Here is a 21,319-nt window from a genome sequence, read left to right on the forward strand (position 1 = left end):
ATCCCAATGTACACGCATACATGTCTAGATCACACTATCTACGGCCACAGCTCCGCCCCCCCCCCCCCCCTCACTACGCCTGGAACGGCGGCAGCATGTTGGGCCACTGCACAGCGCCGCTAGCAGCAGCGTTTTGCCCCGCCCCCGCCCCCGCCGCAGGCGAATCCGTGTCCATGGCAGGCATTTGCGACGGGTCAAACAGAAACTCGTCAAACGGGTCCCCCACACTCAGACTCGCAGTCGCATTCGCCAGCATGTGCGTCTGCGAAACACTCGACTCGGTCGAGGGGTGCGACCGCAGAAGGGGCGGCTGCGTCGGCGCAGCGGCGACCGGGACCGGCGCGGCCGCCGCCACTGTACCCTGCCGCGCCTGCTGGTTCAGCAGCGCCTGCAGGATGCGATCAACGTCCGACGGGTTGAGCGGCTTGGAAAGGTCGATAATATCCGGGTTGACCGCCCCGCTGGCCGCGGCAGCGAGCTGCGCCTGCAGTTGTGGCGCAGCCACCCCCGCCGCGTCCGACGGCAGCATCGCAGGCGGCGCTTCGCTCGCACTGCTGATGCTGCCCCGCGACGGCGCATTGTTCTCAGCCCCCAGACCCATGGGCTGAGCCGCAAAGTTGTTGCCAAACGCAGGGTAGAACGCGTCGTTGCCGGCCGCCTGGTTGGGGAGAGGCGGCTGCTGCACGCCAGGGTGGAATCCAACCATGCCGGCGAGCTGCGCGTCCTGGCCGAAGGGGAAGAACGCCTTGGTACTCGCCTCGGCCGCGTTCATCTCGGTGGCGCTCAGCGACTGGGCCCGAGGTGGCAGGTTGTTCTGCATGGTCGGGATGTTGAAGAAGTAGTTGAAGTTGGGCGGGATGTCGGCATTTGGCGACGCCTGGGGTTGGGGCTGGGGTGGCTGCAGTTGCTGCTGCTGAGCCGCCTGCTGCTGAGCCACCTGTGCTTGCGCCTGAGCCGCCTGAGCCGCCTGCTGCTGCTGCTGCGCCGCCACCTGCTGCTGCTGCGCCGACGCCTCGGGCGCATCGATAACACCCTGCTGCGCCAGCGCCCCGGCGATGAGCTCCTGGATATCGCCCATCGACGCCCCATAATCCCCGACGTTGAACATGGCAGGGTTCGGCACGCCGTCCGCGTCCACGCCCTGCACGTTGATCTCCGGCGGGCCCGTCATACTCGAAAGGCCCGACGCATCCGACGCTCCATCGTTGGCTCCCGCCGACAGGAGCTGGTTGAAGAAGGCCATAAAGTCGACCTCTGACGCTGCCAGAGCCGATGCAATGTCGTCGACGCCGACAGCCATCCCACGATCTGTCACCGCAACGTCGTCCCGATCTGGCGGAGCCTCCTGCGGGGCAGCCGCACCCGGAGCACTCGGGCTGCCACTCCTCGACCCCTGCGAGGATGGCGGCTGGGCGGTTGGCGAAAGCTGCCTGCCGCTGCCACTACCAGAAGTCGAGCGCGGCGGCGCGAGTCTCGCGCCCGCCGACGGTTTTGGCAGAATCGGCCTCGGGTGATGCGGGTTCGTGTGCAGCGCGAGCGCCTTGGCCGACGACTTCGAACCAAGCGAGCTCGAACGCTGCACAGAGGCGCCACCGACACTCGACACCGAAGTGCGGCGTCCCGTCGTGCCATTCGATGCCTCCTTTGCGCGATGCACCGATGTTGTGCGACGCACGGGTCCACCTGCCGGCGCGCCGATCGCGACGCCATTGGGCGGGGTCGAAGTCGATTTGGGAATGGCTGACGTAGATGGCTGAGGTGATGCTTGTCTGTGCGCAGAAGCCGGCGTCAACACCAGAGGCGAGGAAGACTGGGGTGAGGGCTGCAGCAGGCCATTCGCGGACGAGGCAGTCGTGGCCGAGGCCGTCGCAGTGCTGCCGCCGCCACAGCAGCCACCGCCAGCGGCCGGTGCCGTAGGTGGCTCGGCCGCGTCGTGCATGTGCGTGTCACCGTCCTCGTCACAGGCACAGCGTACACAGCATCCGCAGCACGAGCTCTCGCACGAGCATGCACCAGGCGGGCACTGGCACCGGCCGTTGCAGCACTCGAGCGGCAGAAGCTGCACGAGGCCAAACGCCCGCGCCGCGTCTTCGCCCATCTGGGCCGCTGGGGGTAACACTGCCGTGTCGTGGGGGTTGAGGTCGGTCGCGCGCTGAGCCCTGGGAGGAGGAACATTGGCCGCGGCCACCTTGATGAGCTGCTCCACAGACTGCACACCAGAGGGGATCGAAACATGGTTGTGGCAGTCGAAGCGACTGGGGCAGTTGGGGCCACAGGCACCATCGTGACCATGGTGGTCATCGGTCGATGAAGCACCAGGCGCTGGCGGGTTGCCGTGCAGTGCGCAGCCGGGACATTCGCAGCCGTCGCCGCAAGTACATCCGGAAATGGTCACGTCCTCCGAGGTGGGGAAGGCCAACGGGCCGTCGACCTCCATCTCCATCGGCTCGACCTTCATGCCACCCTGCTGTGCAGCGGCGTCGAAAGCATGGATTCCAGGGAGGCCAAGAGCGGAGCGGGGGATCTCTGCCGCAATTGAGCCGTCCTGATTGAACGCAGCGCCTAGGAGTCTGTTCAGGTCGGTGAGGGGACGAAGGCGGGGCGGCGGAGGGCGGATCGACTGGCCGTTGGTCCACGATACTGGCGACAGGCCAGACGCCGACGAGCCAGACTCGCTGCGCGTCTTGCCGTGGCGCGGCGACGAGTGGCCGTTGGTCGAGTATGGCGAGTAGAGACGCGTCTTGTGGACATGGGGCGAAGTGTGGGCAGGATGGTGCCTGTTATCTGGCGACGACAGGTTGGCCGTAGTCATGGACAGGTTGGCCCTCACAAGGCTGCTGAACGGCTGCATGGTCGCAGCCTGGTTGGGTGTCGTCGAGCCCGAGGTGCTAGCCCCACCCTCGGACGGCGTCGTCGTCGTCGCCTTGGACTTGAACATCTCAATCAGGCTGTCGGTGACCTGAGCATGGGTGTCGATGCGCGGCGGCGGCGAGCGTTCTGGACGCTCGGCAGGAGTAGGACGCTTCGGCGCACAGCACTTGCACAGGCCCGTCGTCTGACAGTGGCATGGGTTGAGGAGGTTTTGCACTGACGCGTGAGCTCGGGTTCGCCTCGTTGCCACTCACACTTGCGCTCGGCTGCGCGGCTGCTGTCTCCGCTAAGCCCAGTGAGCGCCTCTGCCGCGGCAGCCATGTCATGGACATCCTTGAGACCGTTTGGGAACGTTGGCGTAGATCCAGGAACGCCCTTCTTTGTCTCGACAACTTCTGGGACGATCAGTGGGGCCGGCGCCGGTGGCTGGACAGAGGCGACGATGGTGGGGGCAGCGTTGCCCGGCAAAATGGTCGATGGCGCCTGGTTCTTGAGGTCACCGCAAGAACACTGGGGAAGGATCAGCCCGTGCGTGCTAGTTGGGGGGCGGCGGCTGCAGTGGGCGGGCCCCACTCGAGCTTCGGCCCCATCGCACAGAGACCACGCACCTTTGTGTGAACGCTGCCACCGCTGCCGTTGCTGGCGCAGGCAGAGCCAGCACCCTTGCGCTTGTCGCGACAAAACTGGCACTGGGTCGCTGGACGGCCCTTCTTCTTGACCTCGAACAGGGGCCGGTCGGTATGCGTGCACCCCGACACACGGTGGCCCTTGATGCAGGTCGCGCACGCATACTTTTTGTCGTTGATGAGGACCATGTCGGCGGTGTGTCCGCTGGCGCGGGGGAGAGGAGGGCGGCGCTAAAGAAAAACAAGGGTTTCGGCGAGTGAGATGGGAGAGGGTGGGGGAAGGGGGGGTGATGAACCGCTGAGTGCTGCTTGGGCTGGTGATGCTGGGCTCCTGTTCGATCTGGGCAGTGTCTTGCTCGCTGGGAAAGAGGGCGACCGTGTGCTCAGAGTACGAGTTGGCGTTTGGTGGGGTGGTGGTGGTGGGGGGGACGAGGCTCGACTACTACCCACTAGGGGTATTGCCGGCCGTTGAAGCGCGTGTTATTGCCTTCTTGACAGGCCAACCATCGGCCTGGTCGACGAGGGGCCGCGGTGTCGGGGGGGTAATGAGGAGGGGGGTTGGTGGGTGGGTGGAGTGTAAGAAGAAGAGAAGAGAGATGGAGGAAGGCGCGTGTCGAGAGTGGTATGCGCGTGAGTTTGTAAGAGGGTTATGTTGTGCAGTGGCAACGGCGCTGTGCGTGGGTGGGTGGGGTGGGGGTGGGACGGGCAGGCGGGGGAGGGGAAAGTGGGAGGGGGGTAGGGGGAGTACGACGGGTAGTGAGTGAGGTGTACGGTACGGTGGGTGGGTCGGTAGGTCGGTGGGTGGTAGATTGGCTCGAGAAGGTGACAGGAACGCCGCCGCCGCCGCCGCAACGCAACCCAACGCAACGACGAACAAGTCTGACACACAGACCCAGGGCAGGGCGGCGGTTCGTCCTCCTCGTCCTCCTCGTCCTAGTCCTCCTCTTCCTCCCTCCTCGCTCCCCCCAAAGCATGCATGACACACTAAGACTTTTTTTTTTTGGTCCCATTGTAGTGGCTGGCGTGTAATAGTCTGTATTGCAGCACATTGCACCGCCGCACCCACCCACAACAATGTGGTGGCCCTCGTCGCCCCTGGCTCGGCTGGCATTTGGTGCCTGTCTCCCCTTCCCCCAGCGCTGCAGACGCCCGACCCGCGTTTTACCCGCTCTACCCATCCAACCGCCTGCAGTGCAGGGCGGCTCTTGTCGACGGCGACGGCGCATGCATCTCACATCTCATCTCACATTACAAGCGGCTGCCCCTCGTCTAACGACGCCTCGTTGGCCCTTCTTCCAGTGGCCTCCATTTTTGCTCCCGCTCGCTCGTTGCCGTTTCCCGGAGCCGTATACTCCGATCCCCGCAAAGCGACAAGGCGACAAGGCGAACCGGATCGCAAATAGAAAGCACGGTTTTAGACTGCACCGAGCAGCCAGCAGCCACAGCCGCCGGATTAGGCCGAGTGTGGCGACGACGCCTTGCCTTGCCATGGCCGTTGCAGCTTGAGCCGCGCACATCAGTCGCACGCAAGCACGCAGCACGTACGTCTGCGGCGATCGGGCCGTGATCATCAGCACGTCGTGATCCCCGGCCATGCACCGACAGTGTAGGTGGTGATCTGGCGATCTCAACTCGGTGTCCTGGCCCCTCATTCTTTTCCCGACAGCGTCGCCCGTGAGCAACGACCCCCGCGGACATCCATTGTATTCCCGGCGCTCGCACCTATCTAGATTGCTTTGCGCTCCCGCTTATAGCGGTCTCAGACTAGCATCGGCTTTGGGGAGTAACACTGGCCGGCCATCGTCGCCACCAGCAGCTGCCCCGCTCGATCGACATGGTCGCTTGGGTTTCCCGGACTCGACTCGTACCGTTATTCGCCCCCTCGACATCTGCGGCCAGCCGTGCGGCCAAAGTGAACCCGGAGGAAGTGAAACCGCAGAGGGGCACTAGACCGTGCCTTCCACGCGTTGCGTTGCCATGGGATTATCAGTTGAAATGCCACTCGGCGGTTGTTTCACCATCAGTGACTACCGCATTAGCTGCTGTGACGCAATGGCTCAAAAAAAACCAGTGCATGCTACAGTGGGGAGGCTAGGCTACGGCTCAGGCGAGGACGAGGCGGATGCCGGCCTGGTGCGAGTCGAGCGCAGTGTTCAAGCTTGCAAAGATGCGCGACACGTCGACCTCGGAGATGGCCTTCTTCCACTCGTCGCCGTTCTTCAAGAAACGCGCGTGGCTCGCAATCTCGCGGCACGCGTCCACGCTCGCCGTCAGGAGCTGGGCCAGCGTGTCGGCCGGCACCTTGATGATCTCGGGCAGGCGCGTCTCCGAGCTCTTGGGCGGCGCGAACAGATCGCCGGGCTTGCGGCCCGACCACCAGTTGCCTGTCGCCTTCTTGAGCTCGGCAGCGCCCTCGAGCGACTCGGACGGCTCGAGGATGCCGAGGTGGAGGAGGACGCCGAGCGGGAGCGGGAGGGGCGAGACGTTGGCGAGCTGCTTGGCCTCGGGGAGGGGGATCGCCGCGTTGTTCGCTCCGAACTGGTGCGCCAGGTCCTGCAGGAGCTCGAGGGGAGCTGCGGGGAGAACTGACGTTAGCTGGCTCGGGGGGGCTACACTCACCAGTTCCAGGAGGGGCGGGGTACGGGTCGGCCAGCGACGGGATGAGGCCAACGACCAGATGGGTAAAGTCCTTGGCGAAGGACAGCGCAGTGTCGGGGTCGGAAACGCTGCGCTCCTTGTCGACCGTAAGCAGGGCGATGACCTCCTCGCCGAGACACGACGCCTTGATGCCGTCGCCGAGCGTCTTGAAGAGCACGACAAGCTCGACGGCGACGTCGACCGCGGGCTTCCATCGCTCGCCCACGCGCACGCCCTTCATCGTCTCGTGCTCGCGCTCGCGGAGGATCTCGATGCCGAAGAACTCGGCGACCTTGGCCTCTGTGAGGACGTCGGCGGCCCACGCCTTGGCGGAGAGGAGGTTGCCGGCCGTCCATCCCTGCTCCGAGGCGAGGAACATGCCGAGCACGCCGCGCAGCGCCGTGTCGCCGGGCGTCTCGCGCGACTCGGCAAAGTACGCCAGGTGCTGGGGGCCTGAGAAGGTCGCGTTGACGAGGTGCAGGACGGCGAGGAAGTTGACATGGTGCAGAGGCGAGGGGAAGGCCAAGGGAAGCGCCGTGGGCAGGTGCGACGGCGGGGCCGAGTCGAGTACCGACTTGGGGAGGCTTGAGAGGAAGTCTCCGATGGCAGTTGCGCTAATCTCTACTTGGCCTGGCATTGTGGGTGTGGAATGCAATGTCAGAGTGGTCGCCGTTGCTGTCATTGCTGTTGCCGTCGTCGCGACACTGCGTCATAGTCGTTCTGGTATCCTCGCCCGTGCCTGGCAATCTCAAGCACGTGGGAGTTTGGTCCCGCGCATCAGCCATAGTGGCTGAGGCGCTGAGAGGCGCTGGCCAAGGCGCTCGGCACTGATGCAGCACGCACGAGTACCGATGTCGGGGCCAGCACGCGTGCATGTGCGTGCGGCGAGTGCCTGTAGGAGGCCGCACCGGGCGTGCCTCACGCCGCTCCGCGCCCCGTGCGAGCCGGAGAGAGGACCGGCAAATGCCTTGAGCCATATTCGCCAGGCTAGCCGCAGCGAATCGGCGCGAGTGTGGCACTTGAGGCAGTTTTCCGGTTGGCGTGGGTGCAGTTGGTGCAGTTGGTGTTGGTGCTTTGGTGACCCGCGCGCATCGGGTCACGCTTGGGAAGAGGGGGGAAGTGGTGGTTGGCGTTGCACGTCGCATGCATTTTAGGGCCAGAGGCCGCGGGTGGCGATTGGCAACGTCGAGGAGATGAAGCCGATCCGGGCGCGTTATGTGCCATATGTTGGCGACAGCAGTTTGGCACTTTCGCGTATGCAATGGAGACGTAGCTTGGATCTTGTTCTGGAACTAGCTATCCCCATGAACAGGAACGAAACACCGTCGGCGCTTGCTCGGGTCGGTCTCGGGTCAGTGCGAGTGGCTGCGGTTGGTGCCACTTCCGCGGAGGTACTTGAGCGATCACACAGCCCGATTTTCAATGACCGGGGGGGCTAAGCCTGAGTTGATGTAGGGGTACTGGGTAGTGTGCTAACATGCGCTGGGAGGCGATGAGAGGGGAGACGCTGACACCATCCGGTCCGGCCTGTTGGTTGCGCGCGAGGAACACCTCCGCCATGACACTTCTGAAATGCCCATTTCACTGCCCCCCTCCCCTTCGACTTCATTTCTCTCCCCAAACCACCCGCTGCCAAGCTGCATGCATCAATGCTACCACTAAAGCTACTCACCCCCCACCCCGCCCTTGCCACACTGGTTATCAAATTAATTCCGTGTACTAACCTCATCACGTGACCCGCACCTCGCCTGATTTCTGAAGTTTCAACGCTCGCACCGGTTCAAAGTTGCTGCAACGACCGCCCATCACATAACCCCCAGCTACCCCCTCCTCTTCTCTCTCTCCCCGGGTGCAGCCATCATGGCTCCCACGGTCTCTGATGCTCTGCTCGAGTAGGTCATGTCCCGCTGATCCCCGCTGACGCCCAGTGCCGAGCTCACCTTCTCCTCACCACCGTTCAGCACGCTCGTCGACGCGCGCGTGCTCCGCGCGCTCGCCGACCTCAAGTTCGCCCACCCGACCCTAGTGCAGGCCAAGGCGATCCCGCTCCTCCTCGAGGGCAAGGACGTGCTCGCCCGCGCGCGCACGGGCAGCGGCAAGACGGCGGCCTACCTCGTCCCCGCTGTCCAGCGCGTGCTCGAGCTCAAGGCCGCCACGACCCCCGCCTCGCCAGACTACCAGGCGACGAGGGCCGTCGTGCTCGTGCCGACTCGTGAGCTCGCGATCCAGGTCACGAGCCTCGTCAAGTCGCTGTCGACGTACTGCGAGGGCCTGGTCTCCGTCGCCAACGTCGCTGCCGGTGGCGCAAGTGTCCAACGGTGAGTCTCGCTCTGAACCCCCCTCCCCCGCCGACCTTTTATGATGAAGCATTTTTCGGATGTAAATGCCTACGGGCAGTGTCCGAGAGCGCAAAACCATGTGGACACCTCCGTTGCCTTCCTTCTGAACCTCGATTCCTTCACCTTGCTCTGTTGTGCTCCGGGGCTAGGCTGACGAACACAGCGTTCTCCTCAACGACAACCCCGATGTCGTTGTCGCCACGCCGACCAAGCTCCTGTCGCTCCTCCAGTCCAAGAGCATCGACCTGTCTCACCTCGCCTTCCTGGCCATCGACGAGGCCGACCTCCTCTTGTCCTACGGCCACAAGGATGACCTCAACCGCATCATGGACCCCGCCATGGGCTACGTCCCCAAGCTCGGCGTCCAGGGCTGTCTCATGAGTGCCACTCTGAGCGAGGAGGTTGAGGGCGTCAAGGGATTGATACTCCGCAACCCCGCCATCCTCACCCTCTCCGAGCCCGCCACATCCTCCTCCCTCCTCACACAACACTTCACCTACACCTCGGAGCGCGACAAGTTCCTCCTCATCTACGTCCTCCTCAAGCTCAAGCTCATCAAGGGCAAGTCCATCATCTTTGTCAACGACGTCGAGCGTGGCTACCGCGTGAGGTTGTTCCTCGAGCAGTTTGGCGTCAAGTGCTGCGTCGTCAACTCGGAGCTGCCGCTTGCCAGTCGCTACCACGTCGTCGAGGAGTTCAACCGTGGTGTCTACGACGTCGTTGTTGCGACCGACGAGGCGGCACTGGGTGATGACGACGAGGATGAGGAGGAGGCTGAGGAAGAAGCCGAGGAGGAGAAGGACGAGGACAAGGAGGACGCCGAGGCTGAGCCCGAAGCCGGCCCCTCAAAACGTCGCGCCTCGTCGCCTGCTGGCGGTGCCCCCGCCAAGCGGAGAAGAGGCCCCGGTAACTCGATGGCCCGCGGTATCGACTTCACCGCCGCGTCATCCGTTATCAACTTTGACCTCCCCACCACCCCCACCGCCTACCTGCATCGCGTCGGTCGTACCGCGCGTGCCGGCCACTCTGGTCTTGCCCTCTCCTTCGTCGTCCCCCGCGAGAAGTGGGGCAAGGACAAGGGTGTGCTCCTCAAGACGGCCGAGCGCGACGAGGCCGTGTTCGAGAAGATCAAGGCGCGCGTCAAGGCCGAGGGTGGCGGCGACGTCAAGGAGTGGGACTGGGGAGGAAGGCGCGGCGAGATCGAGGGCTTCCGCTACCGCATGGAGGACGCGCTGCGCTCCGTCACGGCCAAGCGCGTGTCCGACGCCCGCCGCGAAGAGGTCCGCCGCGAGCTGCTCAACTCGGAGAAGCTCAAGCAGCACTTCGCTGCCAACCCGCTCGACCTCGCCTACCTCCGCCACGACGCGCCGCTGCACCCCGGCCGCACGTCGAGCCACCTCAAGCACGTTCCGGGCTACCTCATGCCCAAGATCGCCGCCATCCCCTCGGGCTCGGGCGACGTGACCGACAACCAACACATTGGGTTCGCCAAGCGCGGCAGGGGAGGACACCGCGGGCGCGGTGGCGGACGCGGAGGCGCGTCGAGGGGCAAGGGCAAGAAGGTGGACCCGCTCAAGTTCAAGGCTTAGATGTGTAGTGTAAGCTTGTAGACTACCTGTATTTTATGCCACACATAATAAGAGAGCAAGAGTACATGGAGTGCAGGGGCACGGCGTTTACAACTACAGAGATGTATCTATCTAGGTTTCTGGGCTGGCAAAGCGCGCGCGCTTAGAGCTGCCCGCGGCGGGGGTGGGCTCAGCACCCGGGCTGGCGAAGCGGGCACGCTTGCCGCTGCCACTCGAGTCGGGCGCCGGACTGGCGAAGCGCGCTCGCTTGCTCTTGCCTTCGTTTTTGTCGTCCTGGGCAAAGCGGATACCCCGCTTACCCAGCGCCGGCTTCTCATCGACCTCGGTTCCAGACAGCGGTGTTCCGGGCGTAATGATCGGCGTGCCGGCGGGAGTCCTACTCGGCGGTGTCACGGCGCCCAGCGCGCGCGCCAGCTCGGCCTTCTCGGACGCAGTGAGCTCGCTGCCGGCTGGCACGAGCTTGATCGGGAAACTGTCCCGGTCGTCGGCCTCCGCCGTAACGTAGCGCGGGTTCTGTGGTGTCAGCTCCGCGACTGTAAAACCTGTACAGCTGCACCAACCTCGATCAGGGCCCGCGAGTACGACTTCTCCTCGTCGCTCGAGCGCGACGCCGCCTCGCGGCGTACAATATCCTCCTCGAAGGTGCCCTCCGTCACCAGAATCTCGATGTGCGTGGGCCGCGCCTGCCCGATTCGGTGGATACGCTTGATCGCCTGCGCCTGCACGTCGAGGCTCCACACCGGTGACACGAAGAGCATGCGGTTGGCGAGAGTCAGAGTCAGGCCGCGAGCAGCGAACTTGAGCTCGAGAAGGCAGACCCTAATCTCAGGTTTCGCAAAGTCTTTCAGCGCCTTCTTCCTCGCGTCGGCGGCGACATGGGCGCCAGCATACACCGACGTGATTCCCGCGAGATCGAGCGCCTCAGTCAGGTGCGCGATCTCTTCGAATGTGCCGAAAATGACAAACTTGTCGTCCTCTGGGGCCGACGTGACCGACCGGATGACATAGTTCGACTTGGCCGACTCGCTCGAGGTGCGAAGGATGGAGGGCAGTGGGCGGGGGCGGGTGGACGACATGTCGGCCGCGCGTGCAGCGTTCGCAGCCGCAAGGTCAAGTTGGACTTCGACCGTATCCTCTTCCTTCGCCTTGCCTTTGCCTCCTGTCTTGGGTCGCACCACTCGAGGCGCTTTTGGTTTGTCCGCGGCAGCCTTTGTGTCGCTGCGATGGTGGGGAAGACTTGCCGCCTGAAGGGTACGGTCCTCACCACCATCGGCGCGCCACTTCTTCTCCGCCTTCTCCATTGCCTTGGCGTACTCGTCTGCGTATGGTCGTTTCGCACGCTCGTCCCATCCTGCGCGGCCAATATCTGCGACTGCCGAGTCACGCTGATTAAGACCCCGTAGGAGCCGTAGGGCATGGGCATCGATTGTTGTCGGTGCACCGTCTGGGCTCTCGGACCAGGCATCGAGGATGGAAGCTGGGAGACCACTGCCATCATAAGGGATCGACACGACAGCGTGGTTGAACCACTCCGACCAGCCGGGTGCTTCAATCGCCTGTCGCATGTAGTTGATGGCCTCGATGACTCCTTGCTTCTGTCTGTCGTCCAGTTTGTGGCCCTTCTTCTCCAAGTGTTTTTCCGAGCGGGACAACGCCCCTTCAATGTCCATGTCCGCCGAGCTGAACCAGAAGCAAGCAAGATGGAGGTTGGCGACAACCTGGTTGAATGCCTCGGTGTTGCGAGGATGAAGGAAGTAGTCGGCGTCTTCAAAGCCCGAGGTATACACGTTACTTGCCACCAGGGCTGTGAGCGCGTTGTAGGTCAACCGCTGCCAGTTGGTGAAGTGGACCTTTTCGGCAGTCAACGTTGAGGGTGGGAGCGCGACTTCCTCGTCGATGATGCCCGGCCGGTGCTTGACCATGACGGCGGACATAATCGTGCGTATCCTGTCCACGGCGCCATATGTGGGGCCGTCCACACTTCGGAGTGGGCTCGTCACGAGTCGGGCAAAGTTCTCCGTTTGGAAGACTTCTGAGGCTAGGAAACCCTTGAGCATGTTACCGAGGCGGGCGACGTCGTCGAGGTCGGCCTTGGACCATTTCTTTGTCCGCGTCGGTTTACTCTTTGAAGGCGAAGTCAATCCCTCGGAGGCGAGGAAGGATTGCAAGGCGCTTTCCGTGCCCTGCTTTAGTCGTGTTGTTGGGGCTGCTCATCAGCATCGTCGTCTACACACTGCACTCACTTCCGCTGACGATCCACCGCCTCTCTATGCTCAAGGTTTCCGCCAGAGTCATTGCGTCGCTCTTGGTGTTGTTTGCAATATTTCCTTCGTCTGCCCGGTTAACAAATGTTCCTCGCCAAAAAACCCACCCAAGATGATGCGCTTCCAGCGAGCCCGTAGGAGCTCCGTCGACAGCAGGGCGTCCGGGTCTCGATGCCCCTCACGCCGGAAGCGGTCCAGACTCATAAGGACGATCTGAAGGTCAGCAATGACTCGGCGACGACACTCACGTCATACTGTACCATCGCCTCCATCTGTGGCAGGGGCTCCTTCCCCTCTTTGACGACCAGAATCCTTAGTGCGCCCTCTTTCAGGTGCGACTCCGCCTCTTGCACCCACTGAGGCACCAAGATCGGGGGCACAACAATGAGCGTCGTCGGTGCGAGGACGAACGGCTCTGCGGGGCGGTACGGCACCCGCTTCGCCCCGCGTGGGAGGCGTGCGGGGGGCGGGAAGCGAAAGTACATGCACCTCCTGTTGTTGAGCAGGTTCTGCGCCACCGGCGAGATGGGCAGGTCGCGTGTCCACCCGGCGGCCGGGTTGGACTGGACGATGATGTCGGCGCACATGGAGCTCAACGACGGTGTGCCGGTCAACTCGTCGTCGTCGTGCTCCAGCTGGAGACGCAGAGCGTCCATGGAGGCGGTCGAATAAGTCCTCACCGCCACATCCGTGACGACGTCGGAGATGTCGGTGGCCCCGGGTGGCGGGAGGGTGGCCTGGTGCCGCGAGGCGAGGACGAGCGCAAGGCACATGAGGGTCTTGCCCACACCCATCTGTTCACACAGAATGCCGCCGCGGGATAGCGGGAAGCGATCGGGATAGCGGCGAGTATCCATGGTACCCAGGTTGACGTAGTAGTGTGTGCCAGTGGGCTGCTCAGTGAACGGCGAGAAGGCTGCCGAGACCATGGTGGCGGGGTTGGTCTCCATCTGGAGCATCCGTGCCACTGACCGCTAAAAGTCAGCCACATGGGCTTCGTCACACTCACAATCTGGTACTTGTACATCATGGTCTGGACACCCGTGGGGTTCTCGTAGGCCGTGAGGCCGTCGAACACCTCCTCATCGCCAATGAACTCGGGCTCCCCGAATGAAGGCTCCGGTGGGGACTCGATAAGTGCGTAGAGGGCCTGCATCCCGACTCCGACCTCCTCTTCCTGATTGGTCAGCTCGGAACCCCTCGTGGGAAGCTCACTGAGGTCTCGAGGAGCCGGCCCTCGCCACCGTCCCATCCACGGTCGAGGAGCTTGAAGAGGGCCTTCAAGCGCTTCGTGCGAGCGCCGCCAGCACGCCATCGACCGTTGTCGTTGGGGAGGACCGACACGCGCACGAGGATGCCGCTAGGAGTGGTGCGGTACTCGATCTGAGCGCCGAGCGCGGCGTCGTGGAGCAGCGCGACAAGCAGGGCCACGGTGTCGGCCTCGGATTCCAGCCACTCGGTCGCTTCGAGGAAGGCGGCGTCGAGCGGCTCCCAGGGCGCTGGATCGCCGCCGGGCGTGTCGCCACCTGGGGCGCCACGTTTCACCAGCCCCAGCGTCCCGAGCTTGATGGCGTCGGGAGTCATTGTGCTGGCGGCGGTGAGTCTGAGTGTGAGTGTAAAGCCAACAACAAAGTCGGGGGTGGAGGTGGTGTCATTTGGATCCGCCAGAGAGTCGAGACGGTGCCTGAATCCGTCATGTCACGTTTCCGAGTCCGGAGTCGGCGTTGCGCACAGACCCGGCGGGCGTGGCGGAGTGGACGGGTGGACGCCGCTAATCCGCAGCAGTCGAGGACGAAGAGTGTGTCGCCGAGGCCGATGGACGAGCCGGCCCTCTTACACAACAATGTTGACAGAGGAGTAGGCGGGTTGTATTACGCACATTTCAAGTGGAGGCAGGGGCGCCGGCTATCTCCGGCCCGTTGGGGCTCTGGCTCGGTGTTGTAGAACGGCGGACGCAACCCGCCCGAGGTGCTTGACGTGATGCTCCCCCGGAGCTCTTGGTCAGTCACCCCCTAACAAACACAGCTGCATGAGTCCACGGGCTTTGCGCAACTCTGCCTTGATCTTGTCCAGTATCCCGTCGCCGCGTACACTGCCGCTCGCCCACCGTACATTCACCTGGCCCGCCATGTCCGACATCCCCAAGTGAGTGGGCGCGCGATCGCGACGCGCTTCTGTGGCGCCCGCCAAGCCCCCCACCCCCACCCCGACGCTCACGCCCGACCCCAGCTACTACTCTGGCCAGCCGCCGCTGAACCGCCTGTCGTTCCAGCGCCCGCACGCCGACATCCTCAACCGACACCTCGAGACCAAGGGCGCGCTGTTTACCGTGTACAAGTGGGTCGGGGCTTAGTCATCAGCTCTAACACTACAGCAAGGGCAACGTCCTAGTCCACAAGGGCACGACGGGCTCGACTCTCTTCGTGACGTACGACGTGGTCAAGCCGCTTATCGGGGGCGGGTTCCAGACTCCGCCTGCGAGCGTGGACGCGCGCAAGGCCAAGGTGTGGGAGTCGTCGCGGCTGCCCAACACGCTGCCGTCGGTCGTCTTCCTCGGGCTCGACGAGAGGGGCCACGAGCAGAGCGGCGACCTCGAGAACCCGGCCGGCACGCCGTACTTTGCCGTGGACGCGAGCACGCTCGAGTGGGACCCCGAGGCGGTCGGCGGCGAGTGGGGTGATGCGCGCGCCAACGGCAGCGTCATGTCGCCGTTCGAGGCCGGCGTGTTTGCGCTCGCGCGTCACCTCATCGACTGGAACTGGCGCAACAAGTTCTGCCCGGCGTGCGGGTCGCAGACGTACTCGCTTTGGGGTGGCTGGAAGCGCGCGTGCATCACCGCCGTCGAGCCGGTCGAGGGCAAGGAGCCGTGCTTCTCGACGACGGGCCTGCACAACTTTGCGTACCCGCGCACCGACCCGGTCATCATCATGGGCATTCTGAACGCGGCCGGCACGCACATGCTGCTCGGAAGGCAGAAGTCGTGGCCCAAGGGCATGTACTCGTGTCTTGCGGGCTTTATCGAGCCCGGCGAGTCGTTCGAGGACGCCGTGAGGCGCGAGGTGTACGAGGAGGCCGGCATCGAGGTCGGCCCGGTGCGGTAGTAAGTGATGCCGAGAGGCAGCGACTGGCACTCTCGCTGACTCCCTCAGCTCCTCCTCCCAGCCGTGGCCGTACCCGGCCAACGTCATGGTCGGGTGCTTCGGGCGCGCCAAGGACGGGCAGACGATCCGGCTCGACCTGGACAACGAGCTCGAGGACGCCCAGTTCTTCCCGCGCGAGCTCGTGCGCGCCGTCGCGTCGACCAAGGCGGGAACGACGTTCTCGCGCGAGGACCTCAAGCAGTTTGACAACGCGGCGCTCGACGAGAACGCGCACGGACACCACGGCGCGCTCGAGAAGCAGGCGCGCGAGGCCAAGGCCGACCCGTACGCCGGGTTCACGCGCGTGCCGCCCGAGACTGCGATCGCGGGGCAGCTGATGCGGCTGTGGGCCAACGGGGCGGAGGGGTTGGATATTGTGAGCCGGCTGTAACCGTGGCGGTAGCCACGGCGACCAAGGGGTTGAGGCGAGAAGTACAGTGGCTAGGCCAGCAAAGCCCAGAGGCACTTGCAACATGACAGTACATTCGGTCTACATTCTTCTTGTTTCTTGTTTGCACTAGCCGCTAATCCAGCTCCATCATCTGCGGGGAGAAGGGGATGCGCTCCCACTTGTCGCTCTCAAACTGGCTCGTGTCGCCGATGATCTCGTCGGCCGCCGCGTCGTCGCCGGGCGCCGTGTCGATGCCGGTCGGCGAGCCCTTGCCGAGCTCGCCCAGCAGGATGTTGCCGGGGTCGACAAGCACGACCTTGTGCCCCGTTGCGCGGAGGCGGCGGAGCGCCTCGGCGAGGATGCGCGACGCGACGGGGTAGACCTGGTCGACGCGGCGGACGTCGACGACGAGCCCGTTGATCGTGTGCGCCTCTTGCGCGGCCGTGCGGCTCTGCAGCACGCGCACGATGCGCTCGGTGGCGGTAAAGTTTACCGCGCCCATCAGGCTCACGACGACAATCTTCTCGCCCTCGGCCGAGCGGAGGAGGTAGTCGCGCCGGATGACGGTGCGCGCGGGGGGCGGGGGGAGCATCATGTGGAGGACCATTTCCTTTGCGATTTGTTTGTACCTGCGCGCGAGGCGTTAGCCGAGCGCGTTGCCACGACGCTGAAGCCACTCACATTCGTACACCGCGCACAGAGTTGCCCGCCACGTCAAGCCTCGGGCTAAACGTCGCCATGCCCAGATTACCAGGCAGCACGCCCAACACGCACCCGCTCACGCCGCTCTTGCCGGGAAAGCCGACCTCGCACACCCAGTGCCCGGCCTCGTTGTACATGCCGCAGGTGGTCATGACTGAGAGCACCTGGCGCACCGTCTCTGGCGAGACGACCTGGACGCCGGTGACGGGCTGCTTGCCGCCGTTGGCCAGCGTCGCGCCCATCTGGGCCAAGTCCTCGGCCGTGAGGCGGATCGCACACTGGCGCGTGTAGCCCTTGACCACGTCGCCGGGGTCGCCCTTGATCGCGCCGTAGTTGCGGAGCATGTACGCGATCGAGAAGTTGCGGAACGCGGTGGCGATCTCGCTCTTGTAGCTGCCCTCGTCGACGCCGAGGTCGCGCCCTGCGAACGCGCTCAGCCCCTTGCGGATGTGCTCGAACCGCTCGTCGACGGAGTACTTCCCCTCCCCGATGAGGGAGTGCGTCGTCATAGCGCCGGCGTTGATCATGGGGTTCTTGGGCAGCTGCTCGCCGTCGAGGCTGAGCTCGTTGAATGCCTCGCCTGACGGCTCGACATCGACCCGCTTAAGCACCCAGTCGAGCCCGTGCTCCTCGATCGCGAGGGCGTAAACAAAAGGCTTGGACACGCTCTGGATGCTGAACTCGACAGACGTCGCCCCAGCGCCGTACACGTACCCGTCCACCGTGGTGATGCACGCGCCGATCTGGTCGCTGTTGACCGCGGCAAGCTCGGGGATGTACGCCGCGTTCGCGCCCGGGTTGTCCTTGCTGTTCTGGGACACGAGGGTGGCGAGGTAGTCGCTGATCGGGGACTGGATCTTCACGCCCGGGTGCGCGTTGGGGTCGATCGGGAGCCCCTTGGCCGTCTTGGACCGGGTTTTGGGAGACGGCGCTATCGCGAAGGACGTGGTGGCCATGCTGGGTGGGACAGACAATGGGAGCTTGGGGAGGGCCGCACCCCTCCCCCGCCGCCGCTGCTTTATGCATTATGCATACAGCGTCGACGCAGCGTCGACGCCGCGCCGAGCAGCAGACTTGGCCCCGTCCTCGTAGTCCCAGTTCGAGAATATGAGAATCGACGCTCGCCAATGACGTAGGTGGAGACATCCCGAGGTGCCTCGCGGCTGGCTCGGCCTCCCCACACTCGTAGCCGACGACATAGGTAACATAAGTTACATTCCGATGGACAGAAAACGTCTGTGATGTCTACATGATACAGAGAATAATATCCCGTCAAGTGGGCTTAAAGGTGGGCTGTCCTAGGTGGGCTTCTCGACAGGCCTACCACGTCGACTTGTACTCCTTGTGCTCGCTCGGAGCAGGCGGGTACGTCGCGACACCCGCCGCCGAGTACTCGGTCGCCGCCGCCTCCAGGCCCAGCCCGACCCCGCACTCCGGGCTCACCGACGAGCTCGTCAGCACAGACCACTGGCCCGGGATCCGCGAGTACGACAGGCTCGTGGTCGACCGGTACGTCGGTAACGGCAGAGGAAGGTCGAGCATCTGGCGAGGCGGCGACGGCGACGGCGAGCGGCGCGACGAGAACGCCGCAAAGCTCTGCGGGCGGGCAACCTTGCGCCCCGCCTGCCCAGTATACGAGCTCTGGTGGAACGAAGTCGGGCGCGAAGAGAAAGACGGCAGCGACGGCGAGTCGTCGCGGTTGTGCACGATCCAGTACGTCGGCGGGCTGCTGAGCGACTCGAAGCCGCTCACAGGCTCGCTCTCGTACGGGCGCAGCGGCAGGTCCTTGACCATCGACAGGCGGACGTCGGGCGCCGACCGGTGCTTGGGGAGGCGCTCCCTGATGCCGAGCAGCTGGGCCGGGGTCCTGACATCAGCACTCACACACCTCACTCACTCACCCGGCGACCTGGCCAAACTTCCACGACGCCCAGTCGACCTCGATGCCCATGCAGGTGCGCGCGACCCACGACGCGTGGCTAGCCCACACGGCCGTCTCAACGTGAGAGAGGTTGCGCTTCGCCTGGGCCGAGCGGCGCGTGTCGAACCCCGCAAACGGGTTCGCGTCGAAGCGGTGCGTGCCCGGGCGGTACGGCTGGTCGCGTCGCGCAATCTTCTGCACGAACGGGAGAAGCGTGGCGGGGACAGGGCGTGGGAGGAGGAGTAGCGCCTGCGGTCAGTTGGGCGTAAGGCGGCCCACTCACAAAGGAGCTCGCCATCGCGCCGTCGCGTAGGCGGTACTGCAGCGCCGAGAGCGTCCACTGCCGGCCGCAGTCGCCACTGGGAGGTGAGCGCTACTACGAAGACGCCACCTACAAGTAGTGGGCCGGGAGGTCAGAGTAGCCGAGGATATCCGTCACGAGCTCGCGCAGCGAGGCGAGCTTGGCCGGGTCGTGGAGGTAGTTTCCCGCCGTCGCGTGGAAGATCTCGCTCTGGAGGCCGTCAGCGTGCTCCCCGCCGACCTCACTCACCTTGTAGGCATGCTCTTGCGGGCCCGGGTGCCCGGCGAACCACGGGCACGACGATCGCCGGCCGCAGCCGCACTGGGCGGGGGAGAAGCTGATGGCGGTCAGAAGGCTGACGACAGTGTCCACCACAGTGTCCTTGATGGTCATCGCGGGGGGACGTACAGAGAAGGCATTGTCCGCGAGGGTTTATGTACAGAGAAGAGGGGAGGGAGATACACAAGCGTGAGAGCCGCAATGCAGTGAGGGGGGAAGATGAGGAAGAAGGAAGATGGTGCACACGAGGAAGACTTGATTAATGATCCGCACACGAGGCCATCTCGCAATCTCACGCACCGTCGCCACCACTACCACGACACACACGGGCTGCACACATACAGCTGCATCGCCGGCAGTTTAGTACAAGCTACACTACGCCCTCAGAGCGGCGCCTCGCCCCCGACCCACTCGGCGCACCACCGCGCCATGTCGGCCACCCTGCGCATACCCGGGTCGCTCCTCGCCAGGCGCAGGTCGGGCCGGAGCCTCGCGTCTTCCTCCATCATGTCGCCGCGGTCGCCTGCCGCGACTGCCCCTCGAGCGCCAGGCCGGTACACATAGTCGCCCAGGATGGCCGAGTAGCGCGGCAGCGTGCGGAAGAGGACAATCGGTGCAGCGGGCAATTGGCCGCCCGTGGGCGACAGCACGAGTTGTGCGCCCTCGCCCGTGGCCGGTGATGCTGGGCGGAAGCTGGCATCTGCGATCATTAGTCGCTCGTCAGGACGCTCGCCGTGACACGCACCTTGGATCAACACCACGTCGCCCTTGCGCACCATGCTGCCCCAGTCGCGCGCGCACCCCTCCCAGAGCTTGACATCACAGCTCACCGGATCCTTGAGACTCTCGCCTCGTGGCGGTGGTGCCGACACTCGCCATGACGCGATCCACAGCTCGCCGTCGCGCCCGCGCCCCCCACCCCCACCCCACCCAGCCGCACGTCGCTGTCGCTGAACAGGGGGCTCCACACTCATAATACAGCACATGACCGTGACGCGTTGAGGTCCACCCTCCTCGGCTGGACGCTTGACTGACCGCGTACGTGCCGGCGGCTCAACGAGCACGGCCTGCAGGCTCGTGAGCTTCCCCAGGGGCAGTGTCCACTTGGGGAGGTGTGCGACGGAAGCATTGGGCGCACTCGGAGGAAGCGACGCTGTCGTGTTCAATGACGATATCAGACTCTCGGTCTGATCGAGCTGTGGGAGCGCTGCGAGGAAGGAACCTGTATGGTGTGAATCCCAGATCCGGGCTTCGCACGTCTCACCCACGTGAGCCCTCGTGATTCACTCACCAGAAGCTCGCAACCTCTTTGATCGACGCCTTAGCGAGCTCGACTCTGGCTCGGCCTCGATCTCGTCGATGCGGCGCGTGTCGTGTTTGTCAAACGCTATCTCTGCGCATGAGGACGAGTGTGCCAAGCTTTCTGTGCCGTGTTGTGATGATTCCAGCGGCTCGCTGGAATGCGGTTGACGCGGAATGGTAATTGCATGCAGTGTCACGTGGGGGTCGGAGAATGCCGATGCCAGGTCGAGAGTGGGGGGGAGATAGGCATGATACTGGGTCTTGTTGGGCATGTTGAGTCGACGACGAGTCTGGGCACTGCCCGCCGTCGGTGATGACTGAAGCGCGTGTGCCATGTGCCATGCAGAGTGGTTTCAAGCGAGGTTGCGCGTCGTCACTCTGAAGTAGACTAGTAGTCGGGGGTCGGGCCGAGTTGGGGTGTGGGAGTATTCGAGTATTGGGGCAACGTCAAGGAAGGAAGGAGACGAGAGGATGCGACAAGCCAACAAGGACCTGGGTTTCGTCACGAGGCGTAGCCGACCGACCAGATTCAGATTGACGTGACGGCCGACGGTTTGCCCAACTAGATTTGGTATTGGCTTGTGGGCCTGGCCAGGGTGCATGGGTGCAAAATAGGTCACATGGCGGCTGAATACTTGATTTGGGTGAGCAGGAGGGTGACGGGCATGAGGGGTGGAAGTGGGGAGCATCGCGGTGGGCAACAGCAGCAGCACAGTAGAGCAGCAGCGGCGACATTGACCCACCCACGGCATCGGCAGGTACACGAATACACCTCAACTTTGGTAAAGGGTCAAATGGCAAAGGGCAGCCAAGGGGGGGACAAAAGGACAGCGACAAGTCATGTCAGGTGACGGTGTAGGTAGTCTGTCGTGTGCGCACCCGTGCGCGTCTGTGCGCGTTTCCGAGCAAGTCTGTGCGGGGCAAGGAGGGAAGGAAGGGCGTAGGGGGGGCGTAGGG

At 64.2% G+C, this 21,319-nt stretch overlaps 8 protein-coding genes across 8 annotated transcripts; 2 read left to right on the forward strand and 6 right to left on the reverse strand.

Moving 5' to 3' along the window:
* Nucleotides 1–73: 73 nt before the first annotated feature.
* On the reverse strand, nucleotides 74–3,686 carry CUP2 (copper-binding transcription factor; the record flags this gene model as incomplete). The annotated part of the gene is made up of 3 exons (XM_069349430.1): nucleotides 74–3,087; nucleotides 3,126–3,381; nucleotides 3,480–3,686. The coding sequence occupies 3 exons, from the start codon at nucleotides 3,684–3,686 to the stop codon at nucleotides 74–76; spliced, it is 3,477 nt and encodes a 1,158-aa protein (XP_069212974.1).
* A 1,914-nt stretch (nucleotides 3,687–5,600) lies between these two features.
* On the reverse strand, nucleotides 5,601–6,771 carry Q8F55_000780 (uncharacterized protein; the record flags this gene model as incomplete). Its single annotated transcript, XM_069349431.1, has 2 exons — nucleotides 5,601–6,082; nucleotides 6,117–6,771. The coding sequence occupies 2 exons, from the start codon at nucleotides 6,769–6,771 to the stop codon at nucleotides 5,601–5,603; spliced, it is 1,137 nt and encodes a 378-aa protein (XP_069212975.1).
* Nucleotides 6,772–7,438: 667 nt separating this feature from the next.
* Nucleotides 7,439–10,062, forward strand: DBP9 (ATP-dependent DNA/RNA helicase; the record flags this gene model as incomplete). The annotated part of the gene is made up of 3 exons (XM_069349432.1): nucleotides 7,439–7,485; nucleotides 8,063–8,452; nucleotides 8,637–10,062. The coding sequence occupies 3 exons, from the start codon at nucleotides 7,439–7,441 to the stop codon at nucleotides 10,060–10,062; spliced, it is 1,863 nt and encodes a 620-aa protein (XP_069212976.1).
* A 111-nt stretch (nucleotides 10,063–10,173) lies between these two features.
* Nucleotides 10,174–13,910, reverse strand: Q8F55_000782 (uncharacterized protein; the record flags this gene model as incomplete). Its single annotated transcript, XM_069349433.1, has 6 exons — nucleotides 10,174–10,575; nucleotides 10,623–12,268; nucleotides 12,434–12,539; nucleotides 12,575–13,300; nucleotides 13,336–13,503; nucleotides 13,542–13,910. The coding sequence occupies 6 exons, from the start codon at nucleotides 13,908–13,910 to the stop codon at nucleotides 10,174–10,176; spliced, it is 3,417 nt and encodes a 1,138-aa protein (XP_069212977.1).
* Nucleotides 13,911–14,454: 544 nt separating this feature from the next.
* On the forward strand, nucleotides 14,455–15,857 carry NPY1 (NADH pyrophosphatase; the record flags this gene model as incomplete). Its single annotated transcript, XM_069349434.1, has 4 exons — nucleotides 14,455–14,471; nucleotides 14,556–14,663; nucleotides 14,701–15,426; nucleotides 15,476–15,857. The coding sequence occupies 4 exons, from the start codon at nucleotides 14,455–14,457 to the stop codon at nucleotides 15,855–15,857; spliced, it is 1,233 nt and encodes a 410-aa protein (XP_069212978.1).
* A 133-nt stretch (nucleotides 15,858–15,990) lies between these two features.
* Nucleotides 15,991–17,515, reverse strand: Q8F55_000784 (uncharacterized protein; the record flags this gene model as incomplete). The annotated part of the gene is made up of 2 exons (XM_069349435.1): nucleotides 15,991–16,486; nucleotides 16,539–17,515. 2 exons carry the CDS (start codon nucleotides 17,513–17,515, stop codon nucleotides 15,991–15,993), a joined length of 1,473 nt encoding a protein of 490 aa, XP_069212979.1.
* A 364-nt stretch (nucleotides 17,516–17,879) lies between these two features.
* Q8F55_000785 (uncharacterized protein) lies at nucleotides 17,880–19,174 on the reverse strand (the record flags this gene model as incomplete). Its single annotated transcript, XM_069349436.1, has 5 exons — nucleotides 17,880–18,399; nucleotides 18,461–18,729; nucleotides 18,764–18,839; nucleotides 18,876–18,991; nucleotides 19,031–19,174. 5 exons carry the CDS (start codon nucleotides 19,172–19,174, stop codon nucleotides 17,880–17,882), a joined length of 1,125 nt encoding a protein of 374 aa, XP_069212980.1.
* Nucleotides 19,175–19,443: 269 nt separating this feature from the next.
* Q8F55_000786 (uncharacterized protein) lies at nucleotides 19,444–19,839 on the reverse strand (the record flags this gene model as incomplete). The annotated part of the gene is made up of 2 exons (XM_069349437.1): nucleotides 19,444–19,760; nucleotides 19,806–19,839. 2 exons carry the CDS (start codon nucleotides 19,837–19,839, stop codon nucleotides 19,444–19,446), a joined length of 351 nt encoding a protein of 116 aa, XP_069212981.1.
* Between the last annotated feature and the right edge of the window lie 1,480 nt (nucleotides 19,840–21,319).

The sequence above is a fragment of the Vanrija albida genome (genome assembly GCF_041260175.1).
Source record: "Vanrija albida strain AlHP1 chromosome Unknown contig_1, whole genome shotgun sequence".
NCBI classification, from domain to species: domain Eukaryota; kingdom Fungi; phylum Basidiomycota; class Tremellomycetes; order Trichosporonales; family Trichosporonaceae; genus Vanrija; species Vanrija albida.